Raw genomic sequence first — 21,840 nt, 5'->3', positions numbered from 1 at the left:
GAGAGCTCAAGACTGAGGATGAGGTCTGGAAGTTTGCCCGGAAGAAGAAGATCGCGCCGAAAATAGGGAGGGCTTGGCGAGTATATGGGCATTTCAGAAGAGGTTGCAGATGATTCCGCAAAGGTCTGGCGAGATGATGCGGTTTAGTCCCGTCTGGCTAAAAGATCCATTCGTGGAATTGCAGAAATGGGGGTGTCGGCGCCTGAGTGAGGCGGCGATCGATGTGTTTCTCTTGCCGGCTTGTTTGCTCACTACGTTTATTGATCCCTATGATCTAGGGATGAATTCTGGGGGGCGGTCTAGGGAGCTTAATATCGATAAGATGAAGTGTGATACAATCCATTTGTTGAAGGCGATTGCGGATTGATTGGACGGGGAGTCTGGGTTTTACGAGTTGGAGAACCAGCAGATTGCGAAGTGGTTGATGGACTGGGCCTCGACCGGAGGACGGTACACTTACGAGTTCATGTTTGACGAATCTCCAGAGTCGGCGACGGAAGAGAAGGAACTTCGGGCAATGGAGATACTAGACGAGGAAGCTATTTTGAAGATATGGGAGACTCCGGGGGCGACAAAAGAAGACAAGGAAGAACATTTGCGCATGTTGGGTTTCCTTCTACCGCGCGACATCGAAAAGATTGCTATTTCACATTATTGGGATTTCTGGCTGGTACCAGATCCTGAGCCTGGCGACCGTACTGAACTCGTATGCCGTCTCCCATCATCTCATTCCCAAGTTTTATCTAACATCACAGGTCGCCCGCGGTATTGGCAACACACCTCTGGTTCCGGGGTACCTCAAGCAGAAGACCGACAAATTTATCCGACTCATTCACAACACTCACTTGGTGGAATGCCGTATGACCAGAGACTCGGACTCAGAGTACGGCTGGTATACTGTTGCAAGGCACGTCTATTACCTAATTCAAGATTATCTCTTCACTCAAAACTCAAATTCGAAGCTCGAGCTTGAGCAGTTCCTGCGTACTGTGGAAGCTGGCGGCTACAACGGCTCGACGCTCGGCGTGTGGATCGATCGGAAGATCCGCGGTGAATGGGATGTCGTCAAGCGCAAGGACCCACCGCTCCTCCCTCATCTCCGGAAACGCGCTCAATTTCTTATCAGGCAATTTGCGGCGCTCAAATCGGGTTCCTGGGTTCAAGGTTGGTAAGCCAACCTCGGTGGCGAAGATTTGGGACCTCGAAGATTACCTGTGGGGGATAAATCTGCGTGGTATCGCTCCCGAAGAGGAATATGAGATCATATGCATCATCGACATGCCGGGACACGAAGTGTGGTCCCAATACAAAACTTGGCGGACCCCCAAGGCATGGAAGGAAGGCAAATTGTTCGATATCAAGCTCGTGCTTGCAGTGCTCATCGCCTCGTTCATCCACCCGGAGGATCTCGTTGCGAAATTCGCCAAGTGGTCCAAGAAGAATTGTTGTGAAGAATTTGAGCTCGATAAGGTGCGCACAAAGGCTGTACTGTTCCTTGTGGCCTGGGCGAAGAAGGGAATGACGATATATTATCAAGAGTTTTTGGAGTGGGTAGAGGAGTGGGCAAAGCAAGAGAGTAGCTATACGTCTAGTTTAGTGTTTGCTCAGGATGCATAGCTTTATGGGTGACGGGGGGAAGGGCTGGGCAGGCTGCCATCTTTCTCGTGTTTGTAGCCCTGTTTGAGTCCTTTTGGCTTTGGAACTTGCGGTTTAAGCCGGCTTTTCATTCTTCACCTTCATTTCCCTTTCTGCACGACGATTGATACAATTCCCGAACATCTCTGTGTAGCCTCCAGGCTCTAGCTTATATTCTACACCTGCACCCTTCTCCTCTCGTTCTTCCTCCACGTCGTCTCGTTCATTCGTTGGTTTTGTGGCAAGATAGCTTCCGTATTCATTGGGGGAGGGGTCATGCGCTTTCTTCTTTCGGAGTCGCATTTAGCTGACTGCGTGATCTTGTAATATCGTTTTCATTTTCTATAAGTGAAGCCGGCTAGTCTCATATTGTGGTGACAACTTGAGGTTTATAACGGACGTCGTCTTTTTTACAGTACGAAAAAAACCCCGCGTGGCCTAGTGGTCTAGGCCATCCACCCGGCTGTCACCGACCGCTGGCCGCGAGCTCGATATCGGTTCCTATTGCTCTCCGCCCAGCTCCTCCCCTTGAGTCAAATCTCCCCGCTCACCGCTTAACCCTCCCCGCTCGACTCCAACTCCCCGCAACACCTGCAAGAAAAACAGAAAGAAGGAAAGAAAGAAAGACATAAAGAGTGAATGAAGGTATTAAACGTCAATCCAGTTCTCGTCCCATCCAACCTCCTGTAAGCTCAACCAAGGAATCCAGTTCCTCATCCCCACCACCCGTGCCATTATCTGTCCTCCGATCAATTTCATCGATCGTCCTGTATCCCCATTCTTGCCCTAGCTCTCATGTTCTTCGCCTCGTATTCGGGATTATTGCATAGCCCGATGTCCCCCACCTGTCGAGTGATGATATAGCTGCGACCGACTTTCAACTCTATCATTCGATATCACTCGTATCGAGTGACATACTATGCGGGCTGACAAACTCACAGAACCCTCAGTAAATGGCTTGGTAATCCTAGAATCTGAACTGCGGGACGTACATAGCCTAATGGGGCGCATGGCTTGAGCTACACTGTCTTGTCGAGAGTTCAACATCAAGGCTTGCTCGTTCGTGTAGCATGATGCGGCTGTTTGGCCGGGAGCGGAGCGGTTGCCCAGGAACAGGAGTTTGGCGGAGGAAACCCCGTCTGTCCAGTAACTTCAGTTAGTAAATTGCATCATTGAGTCTCATGCTCACGCATTTACAGCTTGTCTGATTCCGTACAAAGGAAACCATCTGAATCTCATTATGGCTAACTTTGAATCCAATTGCCGCTGCCAAAGTTTTTCAAGCTCATGATGAGCTCACCCGCATAGGACCTCTTAACAGCCGACGACTCCCCTGCGGCGCCAGGCGAGTGGAAAATTACAATACCTCGAACGTACTGTATAGTGAAGGGGGGGTAAAAAATACGCTTTTTTTACCCCCCCCCCTTCACTATACAGTAGTGAACGCTCGGTCAGGATTTTTCGCCCGATTATTCGCCAATCTTTTTCAAAGGTTGTAACGCTGTCCGGAATGATCTTCCAGCCATCTCGCAAGGTTTGATAGCCCTACATAGATCGTATTATCCCGGGCTCCCTTGTCGTAGGAAGTGACGGGGGTCCGATTTGATCGAAGTGGGGGCGACGTTATCAGCGTATGTAGGCGCGAAGGAGGGTCCAACGAAATGTGACGGTCGAGAGCTGTTCCATCCGGCCGGTAGGCGACCGCAACTTTTCAGCAGCGATGTTGTTTTCTAGATTGTCTGTTTTCCGGAGGAGAGAATATAGTACCCGCGTCACGGAGATCCCAGATGCGAAACGCGCAGCGATTGCGGGAGGTAAACGCCGGGCCGCCGAAGGCTGTAATAGGTAGTGGACTTGATCAACACAGTGGTGCTAGGGGCCCGGTGAAAACTATGAGTGAATTTTCGGAGATGTTGTCCTTCAGAATCCGTATGTTCTTTGCCGATGTCATATTATGAGATGGAACATTTTCGAAGACCGGCAGTTACTACTGTGCATGCTCGGAGTTAGTGTGCGGACCTAATGAGTCCTGTCAGATTCATAATGTGATAAACCGAGTCTGGTTCTTTTGGTGATGTTGCGCAGGAGGACGTGCATAGATGGTCACCAGGATAAGGCTTATGGGACCCTGGTATTTGCGGTTCTCTTTAGGTTTAAAGGTCCCGCAAATCCTATCGAAGCTTTGCTATATACAGCCCATATTGATGTTGATCGTGGGGTGTTAATGTTGTCTGCCATCCCAAGTGGAATGATAAGATGGAAAGATCCGATGAGATGATGCAACAAGATAAGATTAAGAAGACTAGATACAAGATTAGATAGTGGGCTAGGGGAGAGATGACGTCTGAAGGAGGAGAACGTGGGATGCGTTTGGGTTAGGCTAACTAGCCAGGGGTGTGTCCATTTCATGGAACTCCGGAGTCAATCGGTAGTTGGAAGGACAATCTTTTCATCGTCCTCATTTCTTGTGTCCGCCCCTGGCGTACACACATCAATGAGGCGTGAATGCTTTCCGCCGATGGCGGGGTGAAGTTTAGGCCTGCAAAACGACTCTGCAGCTACTTCGCCGCCACATGCAAATAACTACCAATATCTGTTCGCACGAGGTATCTTATGTATGGTCCTGTGAAGACAATTCTTACATAGACGGGAGCCAGGAAGACCCTAGAGTCGATCTTACTCGGTTAGAGACGTCGGGGGGCGATTTCGTATATAGCTGCGCACGGAGTTTGTATACGGCCGAGGTGCCATGCCATGTCAACCGGACGTTAGAGTTCGGAGTTAATATGTACTCTTTGGCGGGGTAACTAACCACGATTTTCAGCTCCTTATGACGTCTCTTGGGCCTTGTTAAACACTATATAGAGTCGGCTCCTCTTCCAGCATCCATCACCATCCCTACACCAACACAATTCGGATACCTACACTCGGATACTTGCACTCGGATACCTACACCCGGATACCTACACTCCAACATCTTGAAATGACTTCTCTCCCGAAACGCACCCTCGGCCGCGATGGTCCTGAAGTCACTGCCTTCGGTCTCGGCTGCATGGTATGGACTCGAAGCTCATCAACAGGCGTTTACCAACCCGCTGACACGTACTCCGCTGTAGGGTCTCTCCGCCTTCTACGGCCCTATCAAGCCGGACGAGGAGCGTTTCGCATTCCTGGACCGTGCCCACGAGCTCGGCCTGACCTTTTGGGACTCGGCCGATATGTATATGGACAACGAGGAGCTGATCGGAAAGTGGTTCACACGTACTGGGAAGCGTTCTGATATCTTCCTTGCGAGCAAGTTTGGCGTAGGTTCTGTTCCGGGCTCAGCGGAGTTGAATGGTAGCTGATCGTGGAACAACAGATCAACCGCTTTCAGGAGGGAAGGTTCCTCCGCGGCGATAGGGAGTATGTCAAGGCGGCGTGCGACAGGAGTCTCAAGAAACTGCAGACGGACTGCATCGATCTTTACTACGCCCATCGGTATGCGCCTGTTTTCTCTGACATCTTAGTCGTGGTTGCGGGCTGACGATCAATGATAGTGCCGACCCCGAAATACCCATCGAGGAGACCGTCAACGCGATGCTCGAGCTCAAAGCCGAGGGCAAAATCAAGTACTTGGGACTCTCCGAGTGCAGCGCTGAAACCCTCCGCCGGGCCTGCGCCGTTGCCCCCATCGCTGCCTACCAGATCGAGTACTCCCCTTTCTTCACGGACATCGAGCGGCCGGACATCGGTGTTCTGGAGGCCGCGCGGGAGCTGGGAGTCACTATCATTGCCTACTCGCCTCTGGGCCGTGGGCTACTAACCGGGAAATACCGCAGCGCTGATGATTTCCCCGAGGGCGACTTCCGCCGTGACGTTCCTCGGTACAACGCTGAGAACTTCCCCAAGAATTTCAAGATCGTCGAGGATATCGAGAAGATCGCGAAGAAAAAGGGGTGTACACCGGGACAATTGACTCTGGCTTGGGTATCGGCTCAGGGCAAGGACTTTATCCCAATCTTCGGGTGAGGTTGGCTCCAATAGTGTAGTGGTGAAGTTGATGCTGACTGATGCGGCGGTAGAACTACAAGGATTGAGAATCTGGAGGAGAATCTCGGAGGGCTGAAGGTCGTCCTAACGCCTGAGGAGAATGCAGAGATCCGAAAGGCGGTAGACTCCCTGGAAACTTTCGGCGCCAGATATCCAGAACAGTATTAGACCCCTCCCTCCCCTCCTATGCATAGGTGCTTACACGGTGACTAGGATGCTGGGCGCCTTGTTTGGATCTTCTGCCCCGAAGAAATAGGTTGCTACATAGGAGTCCTGTAGTGATTTAGAGTATCGCGGCTACATAAACGTCAACCAACCCATCTTACTCCTTCAACTTTGGTGTTTTCTCGTGAACCGACGAGAAGTAGGGAACCTTTAAATATTATCTCGTCCATGGCCTTCGATACATTTGTGGAATATAGTCGGGCAACAGTAGATATGTGGCTGTGGCTGGCTCTGTGAGCAGTACTGTGCGGCCACTTAATGAGCAAAATGGATCCTGAAGTATGATATGTACGACTTCCTCAAAGCCGAAGAGTAATCCAGTTGGACCTTTAGGTGCCATCCCCGGAACCGTCCAGTAAACAAAATTAACCGTGCGCAATCGCCGTTCTTACAGCAGACTGGGAGTTTAAGGCTATATAAGAGGTGCCGTTTGAGTGCTTCAATATGACGTCGATCACGGCTCTTGATGAACCAAAGATCAGGATGTAGCTAAGTATTAATCGAGTGTCATAAGCGAGGTTCTATCATACCAAATCTAGTTAGTGTGGATTCACTGTTTGTTGATTGCTTGTGAAGCCGCTCTCTCGAACGTTCGACATAATCCACGCTTCTGCTGAGCATTCCCCCTCCATATCATCACCAATTCCACTCGATAGTTTCCTTCATCCAAACAATCAGAGCGCACCATCCATGCCCGTTTCCAAAATGCGAGCCTGGTACTCCCAGCTCCGCCCCTTCCGCCTAGACCTCGTTGGCGACTACGCCGGCTCCTCACGCTTCCTGATCTACGGGGACTCCCTCCTCCGCCATTGTTTCTCAGACGAGCGTATCGGATTCTCGGACGGCAGCTTTCAGCTACTTCACACCGTCTACGTTGTGGAGCAGTTCCTGCAAGGTTTAGTCCGCCGAAAATGTGTGTTTGACATTGTGTTTCTGGACTCTGATGCGGAAATGTGCATTCCTCCAACGGGCAGCAGGGGCGCGGCGAAGTGGCTCTGCACAAGGGAGATCGTGATACGGCATCTGCTGGGAGTGAAGGGAGGAGAGTGGCAGATTAGACAGTTCACAGGGATTTCTGAACGGACGTTTCTGGGCTGGATCGAGGAGAGGAGACCGTTGTTTGTGTTGGCTGGCGACGGGAGCGGTCTAGTCGGAGCGGCTTGGGAGAGTGTTACCAGCGAAAACGATGACTCCGACGACTCCGAGGACGAGGAGGATGAAGTGGGCGCTTCCGAGGATGACGACGATGACGACGATGACGGCGATGAAGAGAGCGAAGACAATGGGCATGCCAGCATGGCGATTAAGCACCGGATGATAGTCATGATAAGCAGTTTCATGGGCATGGGCTACAACATTGCGCTCATCAGCCGAGTTCAGTTTGTGAACAGCAAGGTACTGGACCCTCTACGGAAACTCATGCCATACCTGACGCTGACTCTGAAAGATCTTTGACTACATTCTCGACTGCAGTGTCGGATCATTGCCTACCGCTCACGAAGCAATCACTACGCCCCCGCGCCCAAAATTGCATTTCGAACTACCAGCAGTACACGGAACAACATCCGCTCGGGAGCGTCTTACCGTCTTTACCCTCGTCCGTCTCCTCAGCTCCGAAAGCAAGAAGAAACTCGCTGGAGCAGACGCTGAGTTTGCATCGGTATTTCTTCTGCACACCGCACTTCTCAACTACCTCTCTCTCTCTCAGCACGCCGGTGGGACACGTCGCTTGTAGGTGAGACCACTGGGGCAAGGAAGGTCATGGGGAGACTGAATCATTTCTTAAACCGGATCGCAAGATGCACCACGGAGCTCTTATCGAACGGTGGGCTGAAACTTGATCTCGCAGAGCATACCGATGATTGTGCGACTTTAGGAGGGAGAGGCCCTGGGGAAGGAGCGTGGGAGCAGTGAGAAAATTGACGGAGAGGCGTGGACGGGAAAGGATACCAAGGGACTCAAGGACGTTTTGCGAGCGTTTCGACTGGTCAGGCAGGGATTTGAAGAGAAGTTTGTGGCGATGGGTGCGTAGATTCGTGATTGATTTGATCCTAAGAGGGAGGAAATGTGGGCGATGTGCGCGGTTTTCTTGTTTTCACGTTTTCTTGCTTTCTTGTTTGATCTTTCTGATATGACTGTTTGCGAATGTTTTGTTCCCACGTGGTCCAAGAGATCCCATTGGTGTGTTTACACAGTTAGTTAGCATCACATAGCATCACAAACATACACTCGTTCGTTTCGTACGATGACACTCACTCCATCTTTGTCATTGATGATTGGCCAGCCTCACCATTCATCCGGCCTTACCTAGCAGATAGAAGTAGGATGTACCTAGTATGTACCTACCTAATCCACCGTCATGATCGGAAAAGGCCGAATACATACGAAATGCTGAAGCAAAAAGAAGCGCTGATAATAGCTATAGCAAGCGGCAAGCCCCACGTCACAGCCCGTCCGTCCATCCGTCCCCCTGATCCGTACATACGAAGAAAGATCACTGAAGAAGATGCAGCAGATAAAGTGTCAGATCAGAGTGAGAACCCGGGGAGCGCCGCGGGAAGAGAGGCTGCGAGAGGAGTCTGGGCAGTCACGCATTCCTGCGACTCGAATATAATGCAACACTGCACATTCCCTTGTCCTGCCTACCGCTGTACACCAGCAGTAGGAGCAAAATTCAAATGACGCCCGTTGTGGAGCTCCCCTTCGCTACGTACACCGAACTCGATGTCTCACGTACGTAGCTGCCGAGCCAGCCAGCCAGCCAGCCATAACTAGGCCCATAGTTACCGGCTATATGTATCTACCTATGTACCTACGCAATGATGTGTGTTGTACTAGGTACGCTACATATTCGAGATGTATTGTACATATTCGAGGAACCCGCGCCACAGCCGGATCGCACGCAGCCGCTACATTACTATAGGTACATACCTACACACATATGTACGGTACTCTATAGTACTCTACTCTACTCTACTCAACCGGCCAGCAGCGGGACCCGACCCGAGTGAATCCGATCCTCAGCCCGACCAGACCAGACCAACCCGTAACACTGCACTGCACTGCACTGCACTGACCGAGCGTTTTTTTTGTGTAATCATTGATTGCATGCGACCTATCTGGATCATGGAAATATCGCCCCGTTCACCCCCCCGTTTCCACGCCACTGTCCAACCCAGCTTGCACCGAGCGGCCCGATGTAGTTTTCCCTGCCCTCCGCCCTGGTCTTTCCCGAAGTTTATCTCCACCGTGCGCACTCGCCCCCGCCCCCGCACTCATCCCTCGTCCACACTCGCCACCGTACCCGCACTCGACCCACGTCCGCACTCGACCCCCCGCCCGCGCTTCTGCCCGCCCGCACCCCCGCGCCTCCGCTCCCGACCCTTTGCCCGCTCTCACCCCCGCTCGTGAGTCTTCCCACCTCCGCCGCACCTGTATAGTCCGCTAATCTACGTCGCCAGGCTCCCCAACTTCCGTGCCTTCCTCCTCCTCCTCCTGCTCCTCCTCGAGTCACCTCAGCTCCGCTCGCTCTCCCCGCTCCCTCAGCTCCCATTCCGACACCTCACTTGCTGCATCTTCCGCATCGTCCTCTGGGATCCGCCTGCCCACAGCTGTGGAGGAGAGAAAGTCAAGGATGGCTTCGCTGCACCGCTCGTCTGCAAAGAGGTCCCGGATCTTGAAGCGGTCTTTGCCCCTCCTTTTCTGCTTCTTGACTTCTGCCCAGAGTATCTTTTGCTGACTTTTCCATTCGAGACAGTTTTTGAAAAGGTGCTCCCGAGTCTGAGTTTTGTACCGGCACCAGCCACAGCGGGCATTGGGGCGGTTCGTCGTCCAATAGAGGTACTGGCCGGTGAGGCAGTGCCCTGTCTTCAGTTGGTAGAACCTCGAGGCGAGACGCTTGGGGGCTGTCGCTGGGATTGGGTCGGGTTTTTGGCCGGATTTCCGGCTGTACCGGTACTTTTTGTGAGAGACCTTGCTGTCTGTCCATGCCTTGGCTTCCTTCCACTTCCTTTCTATGATGCCCCGTCGCAGGAATGCCAGTGATGCAGGTGGTGGCTGACTGGCGCCATAGCGGTACTTGTGGCGAGTGACCTCCACTCCGCGAGCGGTCGGGTGGTCAGCTGCCAGCTTAGCCCATTCGTCCGCCTTCTCGTCCCCGGGAACATCTTTGTATGCTGGGCACCACCTGATTTCGATGGTGATTCCTGGCTCTCGTCGACGGATGGTGGCGTGATGCTTCCTTGCCTCGATTGCGTACTTCTGGCTGGGGCCAGGGTTGTCGTGAGTCATCCTTCTGATAGCTGCTTGCGCGTCCGTGTAGATGGTGATTCTTTCTAAGGTGTGGAGTCTACCAGCAGCTGTCTTCAGTGCCCGGGCGATCGCTGCACATTCCGCGTTGTACGCCTCCTGTTCGAATCCCATGTGGACTTTGTGTCCCTTCCACCCGTCGCCGGAGCGCCAGACGACAGCGAAGCCGGCAGCTTTGGAGTCTGTCCGACATCCGTCTGTATACATAGAGAGCCCTGGGGGTTGCGGTCCTAATGCATGCGCCTTCGCTGTGACTGCCTCGTCCATAGTGACCGTGCAATCGAGTGCTTGAGCTTCTTCCAGGAGTACTGTCTCTTCCATCCGTTTCCGGTTGTCCAGGAACATGATCAGTCGTTGTCCGAGCTCACTGTCTGCTCCTACCAATTGTCTGGCCTGGTTTCCCTTTGGGAGGCTGATGAGCCTGAGGGCGAATCGTCTATCTCTATTGTTGAGTTGCACCTCTACGGGTCGCAGTCCTCACTCCAGAACGAGCGTACCCTGGTTCGTGGTCCTGAAGCTGCCCGTGACCGCCCTGGCTTCTTCATTGATGAGTTTCTGCAAGTCATACCCTCTTCCCATCGTGCCCCTAGCTCCTATGCCATCGCCCTGCCACCAGAGTTCGGACCCGTACATCGCCACTGACTGCACGCAGGCTGTCATGACTTTGCGACAGTTTGCTGGCGATAGACCCATCTGCCCCGCGAGCCGTCGCAGCCGGTTCATAGCATTCCTTCCCTTGTTTAAGCGGATGGAGTGATGTTCTTTCAGGGTAAGTTAGGAGTCTAGCCAGATCCCCAGCCAGCGTGTTGCTTCCTTGTTGAAGGGAATTTCCAACTCCCTCACCTGGATGGACGCTTGAGGGGGGTCCCGCTGTCTGGTGAAGAGGATCGCTTCCGTTTTCCCGTGGTCAAAGCTGATGCCGTTGCTGGTAGCCCACTCTAAGGATGGCACTGACCGAGCGTTTCATGTGAGTGTGCGTGTGAGTGTGAGTGTAAGTGTGAGTGTGAGTGTAAGCGTGAGTGACAGGCCATGTCCCCGTCCAGTCCGTCGCAGTCCGTCGCAGTCCGTCGCAGTCCGTCCCAGTCCGTCCAAGTCCGTCCAAGTCCGTCCAAGTCCGTCGCAGTCCGTCGCAGTCCCAGTCCGTCCCCACCCAGTCCCAGTCCCAGTCCCAGTCCCGGGGGGAATAAGGGAAGGGTAACCAACCCTGAACCCGAACCGCGGAGTTGAGCCTCCGTCCGGACGGGACGGAGCGACAGCTTTATTTCTTTCTTGCTCCGCATCAAGAGTCCAAACATCCAGACATCCACGTCGTCAGAGGAGGAGGAGTCGGCACGCAGCCAGCCCAGCCCAACCCAACCCCAACCCAACCCAACCCCAACCCAACCCACGCCAACCAACGCCAACCCCACGCCAACCGCATTTCCTTGGTGCGCTCATGCATTGCTTTGCTGGGACCGGCCACGGCCACGGCGGGGGCAGCCCCATCTGGCCACATCGGGCCACATCGGGCCACATCGGGGCACGGGCCACTTGACGAAAGTCGGGTCAGTCGGGTCGGGTCTGACAGTGGCGGCGAGGAAACGGAGTGTCGGAGTGTGTAGGTAGGTCGCAAGCAAGCAAGCAAATCACTGATTAAACAAACAATAACAAAAAACAAGAACAAACAGCCGCCGTGGGTGGGCGGGCGGGCGTGCGACTCTGCGAGCGAGCGAGTGGGATGGTATAACGAAAGAGAGAGAGGAAAAAGTGCCCCGGGTATGTGTGTATGTATGTATGTACATAGATCCGGTCCAGAGTGGGGACTGGGGACTGGGGACTGGGGACTGGGGACTGGGGACTGGGGCCACACCCAAGATCTAAGACCGAAGACCGAAGACCGAAGACCGAAGACCGAAGACCGAAGACCGAAGACCGAATAGCTGTGCGTCGCAGATGGAGCAGATGGAGCAGATGGAGCAGATGGAGAAGAGCAAAGATCGTTGATCCATTATGTATGATGTATGTAGCCAACTCGATACACCAAAAAAAAAAAAAAAAACCATTCGCAAACTAAACTCGCAAACTTCGCAGGCAACTTGATCTAGAGTAGAGTATCCCATAGAGAAAAGGAAAAAGAAGAAGGAAAAGAAACGCCCCCGCCCCCCGACTACCTACGACTACCTACTACCTACCCCCCCACCCCTTAACCTTCATCCACCTCTCGACATTCTCCCAAAACTTCTCACACATTTCGCGATCCCTGAAGCGGCGGCCTCTCTCGACCTGAAAAACCTGGACGCCGCCCCACTTCCTGACGGTATCCGGGACCATTTCGCCCTCCCAGCCGACATAGAATCCGCGGACCTCGCGGAAGAGGTCTACAGGATTCCCCCACTTATACGCGCGGAACTGCCACTCCTGGCCGGTGGTAAAGACGGCGACCACCTTGTCCCAGTACTCGGGCTTGAACTTGTCGGCGGAGTCGACCACGTCGAAGCGGATGGGCGTGCTGGCGTGGATCGAGGGGAGCAGCCGCGACACACGAAGGAAGTTGCTCGGCGTGCTCGTGCTCTCCGACGTAGGGATGAAGACCCCGTCCTCAAGGAACGACTTGATGTTCGCCATCGTCAAGAGCGAGCTGGCCGACGGCGACAGCAGGATGATCGGGTCTTGCCGTCGCTTCTTTCGGTTGCTGCTGCTGCCCCCGCTGCCGCCGCCGCCGCTGCTGGTGGACGGCGCCGACGGCCGCGTCGGCAGCGACGACGTCGGGTTGGGCTTGCCGATGCTCGTGGTGGCGTTGGCGTTGGCGTTGTTACCGCCGGCGGCTCGCAGGCGCGAGATGAAGTCTTCAGCCTGTTTCCGTACGTGGGAGAAATCCTGCGGGGCCGTCAGCCATCCGTCCGTCCGTCCGTGCATCCATCCACCCATCCACCGCTCGCCATCCTTGGACATGCATACCGTCGGCTTAATCCCCCTCAACATAACATTCCTATTGGTAACGACGCGCTCGCCGGCATAAATCTCCAGCAGCCTGGGGTCCGTATTCCTAACCTTGCCCAGCAGCGCACTGGCGCCGCCGCTCTTGCCGTCACCGGGCCTATTCTCCGCGCCGTCTGCGCCTGCGCCCCTTCCCACCTCTGCACCAGCAGCACCACCAGCAGCACCCGCACCCCTCGTCGCGAGCGGCAGAATATGATCACTCTCCTCCTGGCCGCCCTCGACATAAGTAACCAGCTCTAGGCGCTCAATGAAGCCGAGGTGAGTAACACCCATGGCCTGCGCGGAGGCGATATACTCCGTAATAGTTGTCTCGCGCTGCAGCCACGCGAAGAAGATGGAGCGCAGGTCGACGGCCGACGAGTCCTTGATGAAGCGCGTCAGCGTGCTGAGCGGGATCGTCGTGGGCGCGCTCGACAGCGGCAATAGCGCCGGAAACGTCAGCGCCGACGCTGTGTCCAGGCTGCTGGTCGGTGTGAGCACTGGCGACACGGAAGCTGCGACCGACGCTCGTAGTAGTAGGAGCGCATCGGCGGGCGGCGGGGACGTCATGGTTAGGTTAGGTTGCGGGGGCGGCGGCGGGCGGGCGCGGTGGCAGAGTTCTTGCTGGGCCTGTTCCTGTCCCTGTTCCTGTCCCTGTTCCTGTCCCTGTTCCTGTTCCTGTTCCTGTTCCTATTCTGCTGGTCGTTCCGTTACAATTGAGTGGGTCGTGCGTGGGTCGTGCGTGTCGTGCGTGTCGTGGAGTTGGTTGCGATTGGGGTTGTGATTGCAGTCGGCTGCAGGAGTCGCGTCGTGCTGGTGGTGGTTGGGTCGGATTAAAGTTGGCTTGGCTCGTTTCCCGGGTAACAAACCCACGTCACGCGTGGCAACTTCAGGGCTCCACGCGAGTGAGATCCTATGCACGCCCGCCCGGAGGCTGAATGAAGACTACCTACTAGGTATACTATAGTAGTACTGAGTACATACCATCGAACCCATCCTCGGCTCACGAGAAGACCTGATTCTCGAATACACCAAACAAACTTAGAACAGTAGGAGTTTTTTTAGATGATATGTAGAGCGAGACAAAACCTCCCTCACCCTCCCCACATCCCGCATCATTCTAGGTAGGTCAAAAAAGAAGTATCCTGGAGACACAAGTATATGCACCCGAAGAGGAAAAGCGAAAAGAAAAAAAGAAGAGAAAAACATAAATGTGAACCAAAACCCATAATGTCAGGGAAAGAAAACCTGAAAGCAAAAACTCAAAGGAAAAAAAACAAAAACAAAAAACAAAACCTTCCCCATGCCAGAAGAAAAAGAGACAAGAAAGAAAGAAAATGCATGCGTTCATCATCACTCTTCAGCGAGCAAACCCAACTCACCTACTCAAGTACCCACATTATGGCCCCGAAGAGAGAAACAGCAAACTAAAGTAATCATGCCCATTGTAACCAAGTATCTTTTCCCAATGAACCTCGAACAGAAATGGAAAGAAAACCCCCCAGACAAAGAAAATGGAAAAGGAAATAGAAACGGAAAGTATGAAAGGAAAAAAAAATCAGAAAAAACACCTTCGCTCATCTATATCACCAGCCACTCCATCGATCCACAGGCATGTCACTGCAACGCAGATAAATCTCCCTCGTACTATCGGCTGTCTCCTCCGTTGTTGTTGTATCGTGCACTCCGGCTGGCACTTCGGTGAAGGCCGTTTCCGGCCGCGATTCTCTCGTCGTCTAGTATGTCGCCGGCAACCTCGAGGTACTTGTGCGTGCGAATGAACTTGGGTACGGAATCCTAGAGGAAAAAGTCAGCCATCAAGGCACGACAGAGTGGGGAGGAGGGTACATACTCCGGCCATCAACTTGAATACCTGCTGCTGTGCGCGGTCGAACAGTGCAGCAACTTCCTTGAGGGAAGTGTACATTGATGCATCGTCTTTTGCAACGGCACGCGTCATGCGCGAAGCCATATCCTGCCGGAGGGGATGGTCGATGTTCAATTCGCAAGGAGAGCCAGGGGCAAGGAACGCATTGTAAAGACCTGCGATCCAATCAGTCAGTTTTTTTTTTCACCATCACGAATGGGCGGCACAAAACGCACCGTATGCAGCAGCCAATGTCTCCCTAACGGCATCAGGCTTCGACAGGTCGATCGCATTGAAGTTCTTGTTGAATTCCGTCACGTCGAGATAGAACGTCAAGTTTTCCTCGCAGACCGTCTCCCGAAGGAACTCCCTGTAGAGCAATCGCAGAGCAGGATCGCTCAAGATGGATTGTAGACGTGTGGTATTCGTCTCCCGTTGGTCCGTGTGACCTATACGCGCTCGGTCACGTCAGTTTATTCCTTGAAAGAAGAAGCACGGCAACTACACCGCCGTCGCCGCCCACCACCACCGCATGATGCATACCTCTATCTTCGCGGTTCCGTACAGCCGACGTTCCCCGGCCGGAAGTACCATTAGCATTACCGTCGCCATTGCGATCTCCCAGGCTGACTCTCTCGGCTTCAATCCATCCGGCCACCCGCTTCCCCTTGTCGGTGACAATGTAGACAGCATTCTTGGTGGGCTGGAAATCCTTCCCGGTTGGATTCTGCTGGATGTACACCCGGTCATCCAACACCGACTGAATCAAGCCGAATTGCACAAACAGCGTGCAGATCTCGTGCGTCTCGGCACGCTCCACGGTGGTACAACAGTCGAGCAACCAGTCCACCGCGCACTTGCCAGTGAAGGACATCTTGATCACCTTGTCGTAGATTTTCCGTGACTCCGCCAACTTGACCCCGGTCTGGCCGTCTTGGTAGTCCGATACCGAGTCGTTGTCCGATATCGAGATGTTGGCCTTGATGTTTGGGGTTTGCCCAGCGAAGCGACGGAATATCACCTCCGTCGTGAACTTGTCGTGCGAGAGTTTGTCCGTCTTCGGGTCCCGCTCCAAGATGACCAGCCGCATGGTGTTGAACGGCGAATTGAGGAGTCTCAGCACGTGCTCCTGCTGGATTCCATTCCTCTGGCAGAATCGCTCCAAGATGTGGATCCCCTTCGGCGTCAATTGCCACAAGCAGCCCTTCAGCGGGAAATTGGGCATCGTCTTTCCGTCGGCCAGTTCGATGAAGCGCGCATCCATGAAACGCTGACACACCGACCTAGCCATCTCCTTCGCCATGGAGAAGGTGGTGGTTGTGGTAGTGGTCACGATCCGACTCGGGTCTTTCGGATCGGGCATACGATTCGACTGCGAGAATTTAAGGGACCCCAGATTGTTGATGGCTTCCTCCGACGCAAAAGAGAAAGGGTACGTCTTGAAGCGGAATCGATGCGTCGATAGCGGTAAACTGACGATCAACGTCGAGAACAAATCTTTAAAGTCCTACGTATCCAACGTCAGCCATCGTGATTCACCACAACAGTAACAACAATCTCGCAGCAAGCCGTGATCACCATCCATTGGCACATTGGAAAATGCTATTCTGACCACCACCACGAAGACCACCATACAATCTCCACCGCCCTATTCGACTCTCGAGCAGTCACGGTGCTCTCGACAGTATCAGCGATAGCGGAAGGAATACGTACCCGAGTGAAAGGCCTATCGTCGTCCGTCATCCTGAGCAACCGGGAGCTTGTCTGATGCATCTTGCTGGTCGGACCGGAGAGGCCGGCGGATTTTTTGGTGTTGGTCGGAGGGGGAGGAGGCGTAGGTTCCTTCCCACGAGTCTTGACGTTGCGTCCCGCGGAGTCGAGCAGACTCTCGGTCGAAGTCGATTTCTTCTGTTTTCGGAGAGAAATTGTGTCGAGTGTGGCAGAGGAGGATCCGGAGAGCGGCGGTGCACGTTTCGAGAGGAACGATGTCGGTCTGAAGGTGGGAGTGGTGGGTGGTGTCGCCTTCGAAACCGCTATACGTTCGTCCGAAGTGTTGGGGTAGAAGGTTGAGGTGGAGGAGTTATGACGGTGGTTGTGGTGGGGTGTCGGCGACGAGGCCAAGCTACTGTTACGGTGGTGATGTCGATCGAACGCCGAGGAGGAGGAGGAGTTCGTCGAAAAGGCGGCAGCGACCGTTGAGGCGGAAAGAGTGACGGAGGCGCGACGGGCGTAGTGGTGCGTCTTCTCGGAAACGAAGGAAGCGAGTGAGGACAGACGATCAGCAGAAAAGGAAGAAGGGCCTGAACTTGAGCCGGGACCTGTACTAGTACAACGTGGCGACTGGCGGTAGGTCGGCGGAGGAGGCAATAGCACTACGGGAGGAGGTATGCGAGGAGGTTCAAATGTGATTGTGCGAGGAGGGGGTTGAGAGTGACGTGACAATGATAGTGGCCGTTGTAGTGGTTGTGGAGGAGGAGGAGGATGAGGGCTGTGAGGTTGCGAAGGTCGAAGAGGCAATGGTAGTGGCAGTGGCTGTTGAACCTGGGAGGTGTGGGAGCAGTCGGATGTACTACTGATGGCGGTGGTGGAGGTGGTGGCGGTGGGAGTACAAGTCAAAGCGATGGTAGTCGAGATGGTCGCGGCAGATGAAGCGGGTGCAGTAGGTGAAGTAGTAGTCGTAGATGTAGATGTAGATGCGGACGAACAAGCAGTAGTAGCGGTACTGGTAGCGACAGCAGAAGATGATGATGAAGAAGATGAAGAAGAAGAAGAAGGAGAAGGAGAAGAAGAAGAAGGAGAAGGAGAAGAAGAAAAAGAAGAAGAAGTGACGACGACGACACCAGAGACGGAAGCGGCAGCAACAGCAGCAGCAGAAGCAAGAACGGAAACAGGAGGAGCAGTAGCGGCAACAGAAGTGGGAAACGCGGGAAGAACGTGGTCGACTTTTGCTTTTGGGTCGGAGCAGTGTGACGCTGCGAGAGGATTGGTTTCCTTGGGGGGTGTTACGTCGGTGGTAGTGGTGGTGGTGGAGGAGGAGGAGGAGGAGGAGGAGGAGGAAGTAGTGGTGGTGGTGGGTCTGGATCTGGTTCTGTGTTTGGCGGAAAGTCCGGGCTGCAACGTGAGGTCCGTCATGAACTGGGATGTAGGCGGGCTGCCACTAAGACCAAGGAGCGATGTGGATATAGGTCTGGTACTTTTCTCCGGTATGCGGTAGCAAGCAGTTCGGTAGCGGGTCCCTCTACGAGATGAGGAGGGTTTGTACGTCTCGGGCCAACGAGCAAGCAAACAGGCGGACGACGGACAGGCGGACGGACGGACAGAGAGAGAGACAGATAGACAGACGGATTCCAGCTGGACCTGGGACACAAAAACACACACAGAGATAGACACAGACACAGACACAGACAGAGACAGAGACAGACAGACAGACAGACACGCACGCTCTCTCTCTCCTATCCAGACTGCCGGACCGGTCTGGCACTCTCCTGTCCTTCCGCTCTGCTAGATCTACTACGTCGGACCTAGTCCAGCCGACGAAACAACAAAGGGTGAGGACTAAGCTGTCTGTCTAGCCGTCTCGGTACGTAGTAGAGTGGGTATGGCAGAGTAGAACAGTGGCCAGTGGAATGAATCGAGTGGTAGGGTGGAGTGAAGCGGAGTGGTAGGGTGGAATGGAGTGGTAGGGTGGAGTGGAGCAGCAGTATGTAAAATTGTATGTATGTATGATGAATGTATGTATGAACGTATGCAGATATGTATGTAGTATGTAGCTGGCAGTGGCTAATTCAAACCACCAGAGTGGGTCCTCACGATCAAGACTCAAGATTCGGACTTTGCCTGTGCTTCCAGCCAGTGCAGTGCAGTGCAGTGCAGCGAGTGGCAGCCGGTACAGAGCCGAGCGGAGTACAGTTCAGTTCAGTGCAGCAGTGCAGCACAGTGCGGAGCGGTATACCCAGAGTAGGCACCCGTCGGATCAGGGACAGACGAGACGACTGTGTATTGGGGGGGGGGGATGGGGAGGGGGGGAGGGAGGGGGGGCGGTTTGCAAGTGTGGCAGGCAGGCAGGCAGGCAGGCAGGCAGTCGGTCGGTCAGCCAAAGCGAGACAGGCGACGGGTGGGGGGTGTGTGTGTGGAAGTATTTGATCTGGATGGGATGGGGGATGGGATGGGGATGCGGATGGAGATGGGATGGATGGGATGTGGGATGGGGGATTTGGGGGGTGATGCGATGGGGTGGGAGGGGCAAGAAGGGGCTGGGCTGGGCTCGTGTGGCCGGGGCGCGGAAACGGTAAAAGGGCGCAAGAGAAAGCGATGGCAGGCAAAGGGCAGGCAGGCAAGGCGGTGGTGGATGGATGGGGGGAACGTGGGACCGGGGGGCAGCGTAGCAGTGTAGCAGAGTAGCAGCGAGCGAGCATGCGATTGCGATAGCTGGGTGGGATCCTATGTAACGGCGGCTGCTGGGTTGAAGATTTGGGGATCATTCACACACGTCGTCCGTTTGATGTGTCTGAGAGCAAGGGGAGGAGGGTTATTGGGGAGCGTGTTGTTGGGGGGGTGGTATGGATGAGGGATGTTGCGGGTGCGAGGGAGGGAGTAGTCTACGGGGTTGAAGGAAATTCAAGGCGACACAGCCAACAGGAGCGATACGTGAGCCAGCAGAGTTGAGTGGGGACTTGGGTGAGCAAGTAGCCAAATTATGCTTTTGGGGTCGGGGGTGGGGAGGGGGGCGGAAAAAGGAAAGAAGGAGAGCAGGAGAGGGACGATCGAGTTCGGTGCTGTGCTCACTGTGAGCGGTGAGTGGCGAGCGTGAGCGGCGAGCGTGAGCGGCGAGCGTGAGCGGCGAGCGTGAGCGGCGAGCGTGAGCGGCGAGCGTGAGCGGCGAGCAGGGCAAGTCAAGCAAACGTTTGGCCGGAGGTCGCGGGTGGTGGCGGGTGGTGGTGGGTGCAGATCGGTCTTCCAAGTGAGATTGGGCGACGCGGGCGAGGCGAGGCGAGCAGTGAGCACTGGGAGGTTCGGAGAGGTGAGGGCGAGCGAGGGCGTGAGGGAGCGAGAAAGGGAGTCGAGTCGTGCCGAGTGGTGCGGCCGACAAGTGTCAAGAACGCGAGGTCCATCCACCTACACAACCACTCGGCTAGCTCGAAACAGCAGCCGCATGGGTGGAGTAGAGTCGAGCAGGCAGCTATGGCACGTGGAGAGAGCAAATAGGTGCGTCGAGCAGAGTGCTGATGGGTGGCAGCATGCAGTGGCTCTACAACTCAGAGGCTGAAGACCTGAAGCACGGACGGTCTGTCTCGGGCGGGCAGACAGACAGAGCCTCCATGCCAGCACTGATGCTCACGGTCGAAGGAAGCCAACCAACAAGCTTCGAGAGACGTGTCGATCGCATCTCGAGCCACGCGACGCGAGCCTCCGAGCCTCCGACGTACGGACGGACAGACTCTGACAGGCAGACAGCTCGTCGGGCGGAGCTGACATCCAACTACCGTACGTGCTCCAGATAGGTGTATGTCTCCGATGTAACGTGCCTATCGGCGGAGTGCCTGCTAGGGTAGCAGAGCGGTCAACGCGATGGACGGGCATGAGGCGCATCCATCTGGGTATGCAGAGGTGCTCTACTCCATCTCTCTACTCTACTCCATGATCCGTCCTGCCGCCCCGATACATACGCAGTAGTTTACTTCCATACCATCCTCGCCCCGATACATACGCAGTACCTACCATAGTACCAAACCCTCCTCTCCGCAGTGCCTGCCATAGTACCAAACCCTCCTCCTCGCCCCCGTACATACCGGTCGTCGCGCGAGCAAATCGCGAGGGTTTCCGACTGCAGATGAGCACCCACACCACCGCCGCCCGTGGTCGCAATAACCCGAATATAGTAGAGTGACCGACACTGATGTACCTGCAGAAACTCGGATGTGAGGTAACTAGAGCACGGTATGTATCGTATGTAAGACGTAAGTACCCGAGCAAGATGATGGGTGCTACACATCATATGTACTCTACATGCTTGCCTGCTAGTCGAGAGGTATTCGTTCGCAGAAGACGCAGAAGAAGAAGAAGATGAAGAAGAAGAAGAAACAGACCAAGTCGGTCGGGGCGTCCATACTCTAGAGTATTGCCCTCCTCAGAATCTCTTCTTCGCTCAAAATAACCCTCCATCCTCCCTCCATCGCTGCCGACGCGCGAGCCAATCCTCGGTGCTCAGTCTCACTTCACAGTTGGGATCGTCGCGCATTCTCGTGTTGCTCTGTCTCGGAACGGAATCTTAGCCGGCAGCTAACGCCTATGGGAAATTTTCCATCCACCACACCACCCACCACCACCGACCCAACCCCCCACCCCTCCCCGTCCACGACTGCCTCGTTTTTGCCGCGTGGACTACACCTGCTGAGCACGTTTGCGGCACGACATAGAGCAGCAACCAGCATAAGGAAGTAGTATCTACCAAGATGTTGCTACCTATCAATCGTGTGTAGAGTGCGAGGGGGAAGAGCCCCCCCCAGTGCGAGTGTCGATCTCCCCCCCCCCCCCCACGCACTCGAATAGTATAGTCGAATTCTGTTTTCTTTCGTTCCGTCGACATCCGTTTTCCATCCGTTTCTCTTTTTCTGTTTATCTTTCTGTTTCTATTTCTTCTTCCATTCCTTTTCTTTCTTTCTTTCTTTTCTTTTTCTGTTTCTCTTTCTGTTTGTAGAGTATTTGTATCTGTGTTTCTTTCCTTTTTTCTCTTCCGTCTTTCTTTCTTTCTTTCTTTCTTTCTTTTCTTTTCTTTTCCCCCCCTCTGCTTGAAAAAATCCGCAAAAGAGAAAGAG

At 54.3% G+C, this 21,840-nt stretch overlaps 6 protein-coding genes across 6 annotated transcripts; 3 read left to right on the top strand and 3 right to left on the bottom strand.

Moving 5' to 3' along the window:
- The first annotated feature begins 158 nt into the window (after positions 1-158).
- BZA05DRAFT_87781 (uncharacterized protein) lies at positions 159-1,441 on the top strand. The gene is made up of 2 exons (XM_051488738.1): positions 159-706; positions 756-1,441. Exons 1-2 carry the CDS (start codon positions 425-427, stop codon positions 1,170-1,172), a joined length of 699 nt encoding a protein of 232 aa, XP_051337899.1. The 5' UTR covers positions 159-424; the 3' UTR covers positions 1,173-1,441.
- A 2,998-nt stretch (positions 1,442-4,439) lies between these two features.
- BZA05DRAFT_402799 (putative aldo-keto reductase) lies at positions 4,440-6,213 on the top strand. Its single transcript, XM_051484147.1, has 6 exons — positions 4,440-4,690; positions 4,752-4,940; positions 4,997-5,115; positions 5,175-5,642; positions 5,700-5,828; positions 5,881-6,213. The coding sequence occupies exons 1-6, from the start codon at positions 4,619-4,621 to the stop codon at positions 5,921-5,923; spliced, it is 1,020 nt and encodes a 339-aa protein (XP_051337898.1). The 5' UTR covers positions 4,440-4,618; the 3' UTR covers positions 5,924-6,213.
- Positions 6,214-6,597: 384 nt separating this feature from the next.
- Positions 6,598-7,347, top strand: BZA05DRAFT_419962 (uncharacterized protein; the record flags this gene model as incomplete). Its single annotated transcript, XM_051485619.1, has 1 exon — positions 6,598-7,347. One exon carries the CDS (start codon positions 6,598-6,600, stop codon positions 7,345-7,347), a length of 750 nt encoding a protein of 249 aa, XP_051337897.1.
- Positions 7,348-12,324: 4,977 nt separating this feature from the next.
- BZA05DRAFT_355508 (RNA pol II accessory factor, Cdc73 family-domain-containing protein) lies at positions 12,325-13,834 on the bottom strand. Its single transcript, XM_051481387.1, has 3 exons — positions 13,138-13,834; positions 12,944-13,056; positions 12,325-12,871 (listed from the first exon to the last, which is right to left on the bottom strand). Exons 1-3 carry the CDS (start codon positions 13,726-13,728, stop codon positions 12,364-12,366), a joined length of 1,212 nt encoding a protein of 403 aa, XP_051337896.1. The 5' UTR covers positions 13,729-13,834; the 3' UTR covers positions 12,325-12,363.
- An 863-nt stretch (positions 13,835-14,697) lies between these two features.
- On the bottom strand, positions 14,698-17,109 carry BZA05DRAFT_87662 (regulator of G protein signaling domain-containing protein). The gene is made up of 5 exons (XM_051488737.1): positions 16,604-17,109; positions 15,569-16,532; positions 15,262-15,474; positions 15,011-15,201; positions 14,698-14,955 (listed from the first exon to the last, which is right to left on the bottom strand). Exons 1-5 carry the CDS (start codon positions 16,616-16,618, stop codon positions 14,806-14,808), a joined length of 1,533 nt encoding a protein of 510 aa, XP_051337895.1. The 5' UTR covers positions 16,619-17,109; the 3' UTR covers positions 14,698-14,805.
- Positions 16,508-18,467, bottom strand: BZA05DRAFT_87648 (uncharacterized protein). The gene has a single exon (XM_051488736.1). The coding sequence runs from the start codon at positions 18,155-18,157 to the stop codon at positions 16,628-16,630; it is 1,530 nt and encodes a 509-aa protein (XP_051337894.1). The 5' UTR covers positions 18,158-18,467; the 3' UTR covers positions 16,508-16,627.
- Positions 18,468-21,840: the final 3,373 nt, after the last annotated feature.

Source organism: Tricharina praecox (assembly GCF_024521635.1).
Source record: "Tricharina praecox strain CBS 144465 chromosome Unknown BZA05scaffold_18, whole genome shotgun sequence".
Taxonomy (NCBI): domain Eukaryota; kingdom Fungi; phylum Ascomycota; class Pezizomycetes; order Pezizales; family Pyronemataceae; genus Tricharina; species Tricharina praecox.
The sequence above is the reverse complement of the archived record's forward strand: the minus strand, read 5'-3'. Positions and strand labels throughout refer to the sequence as shown.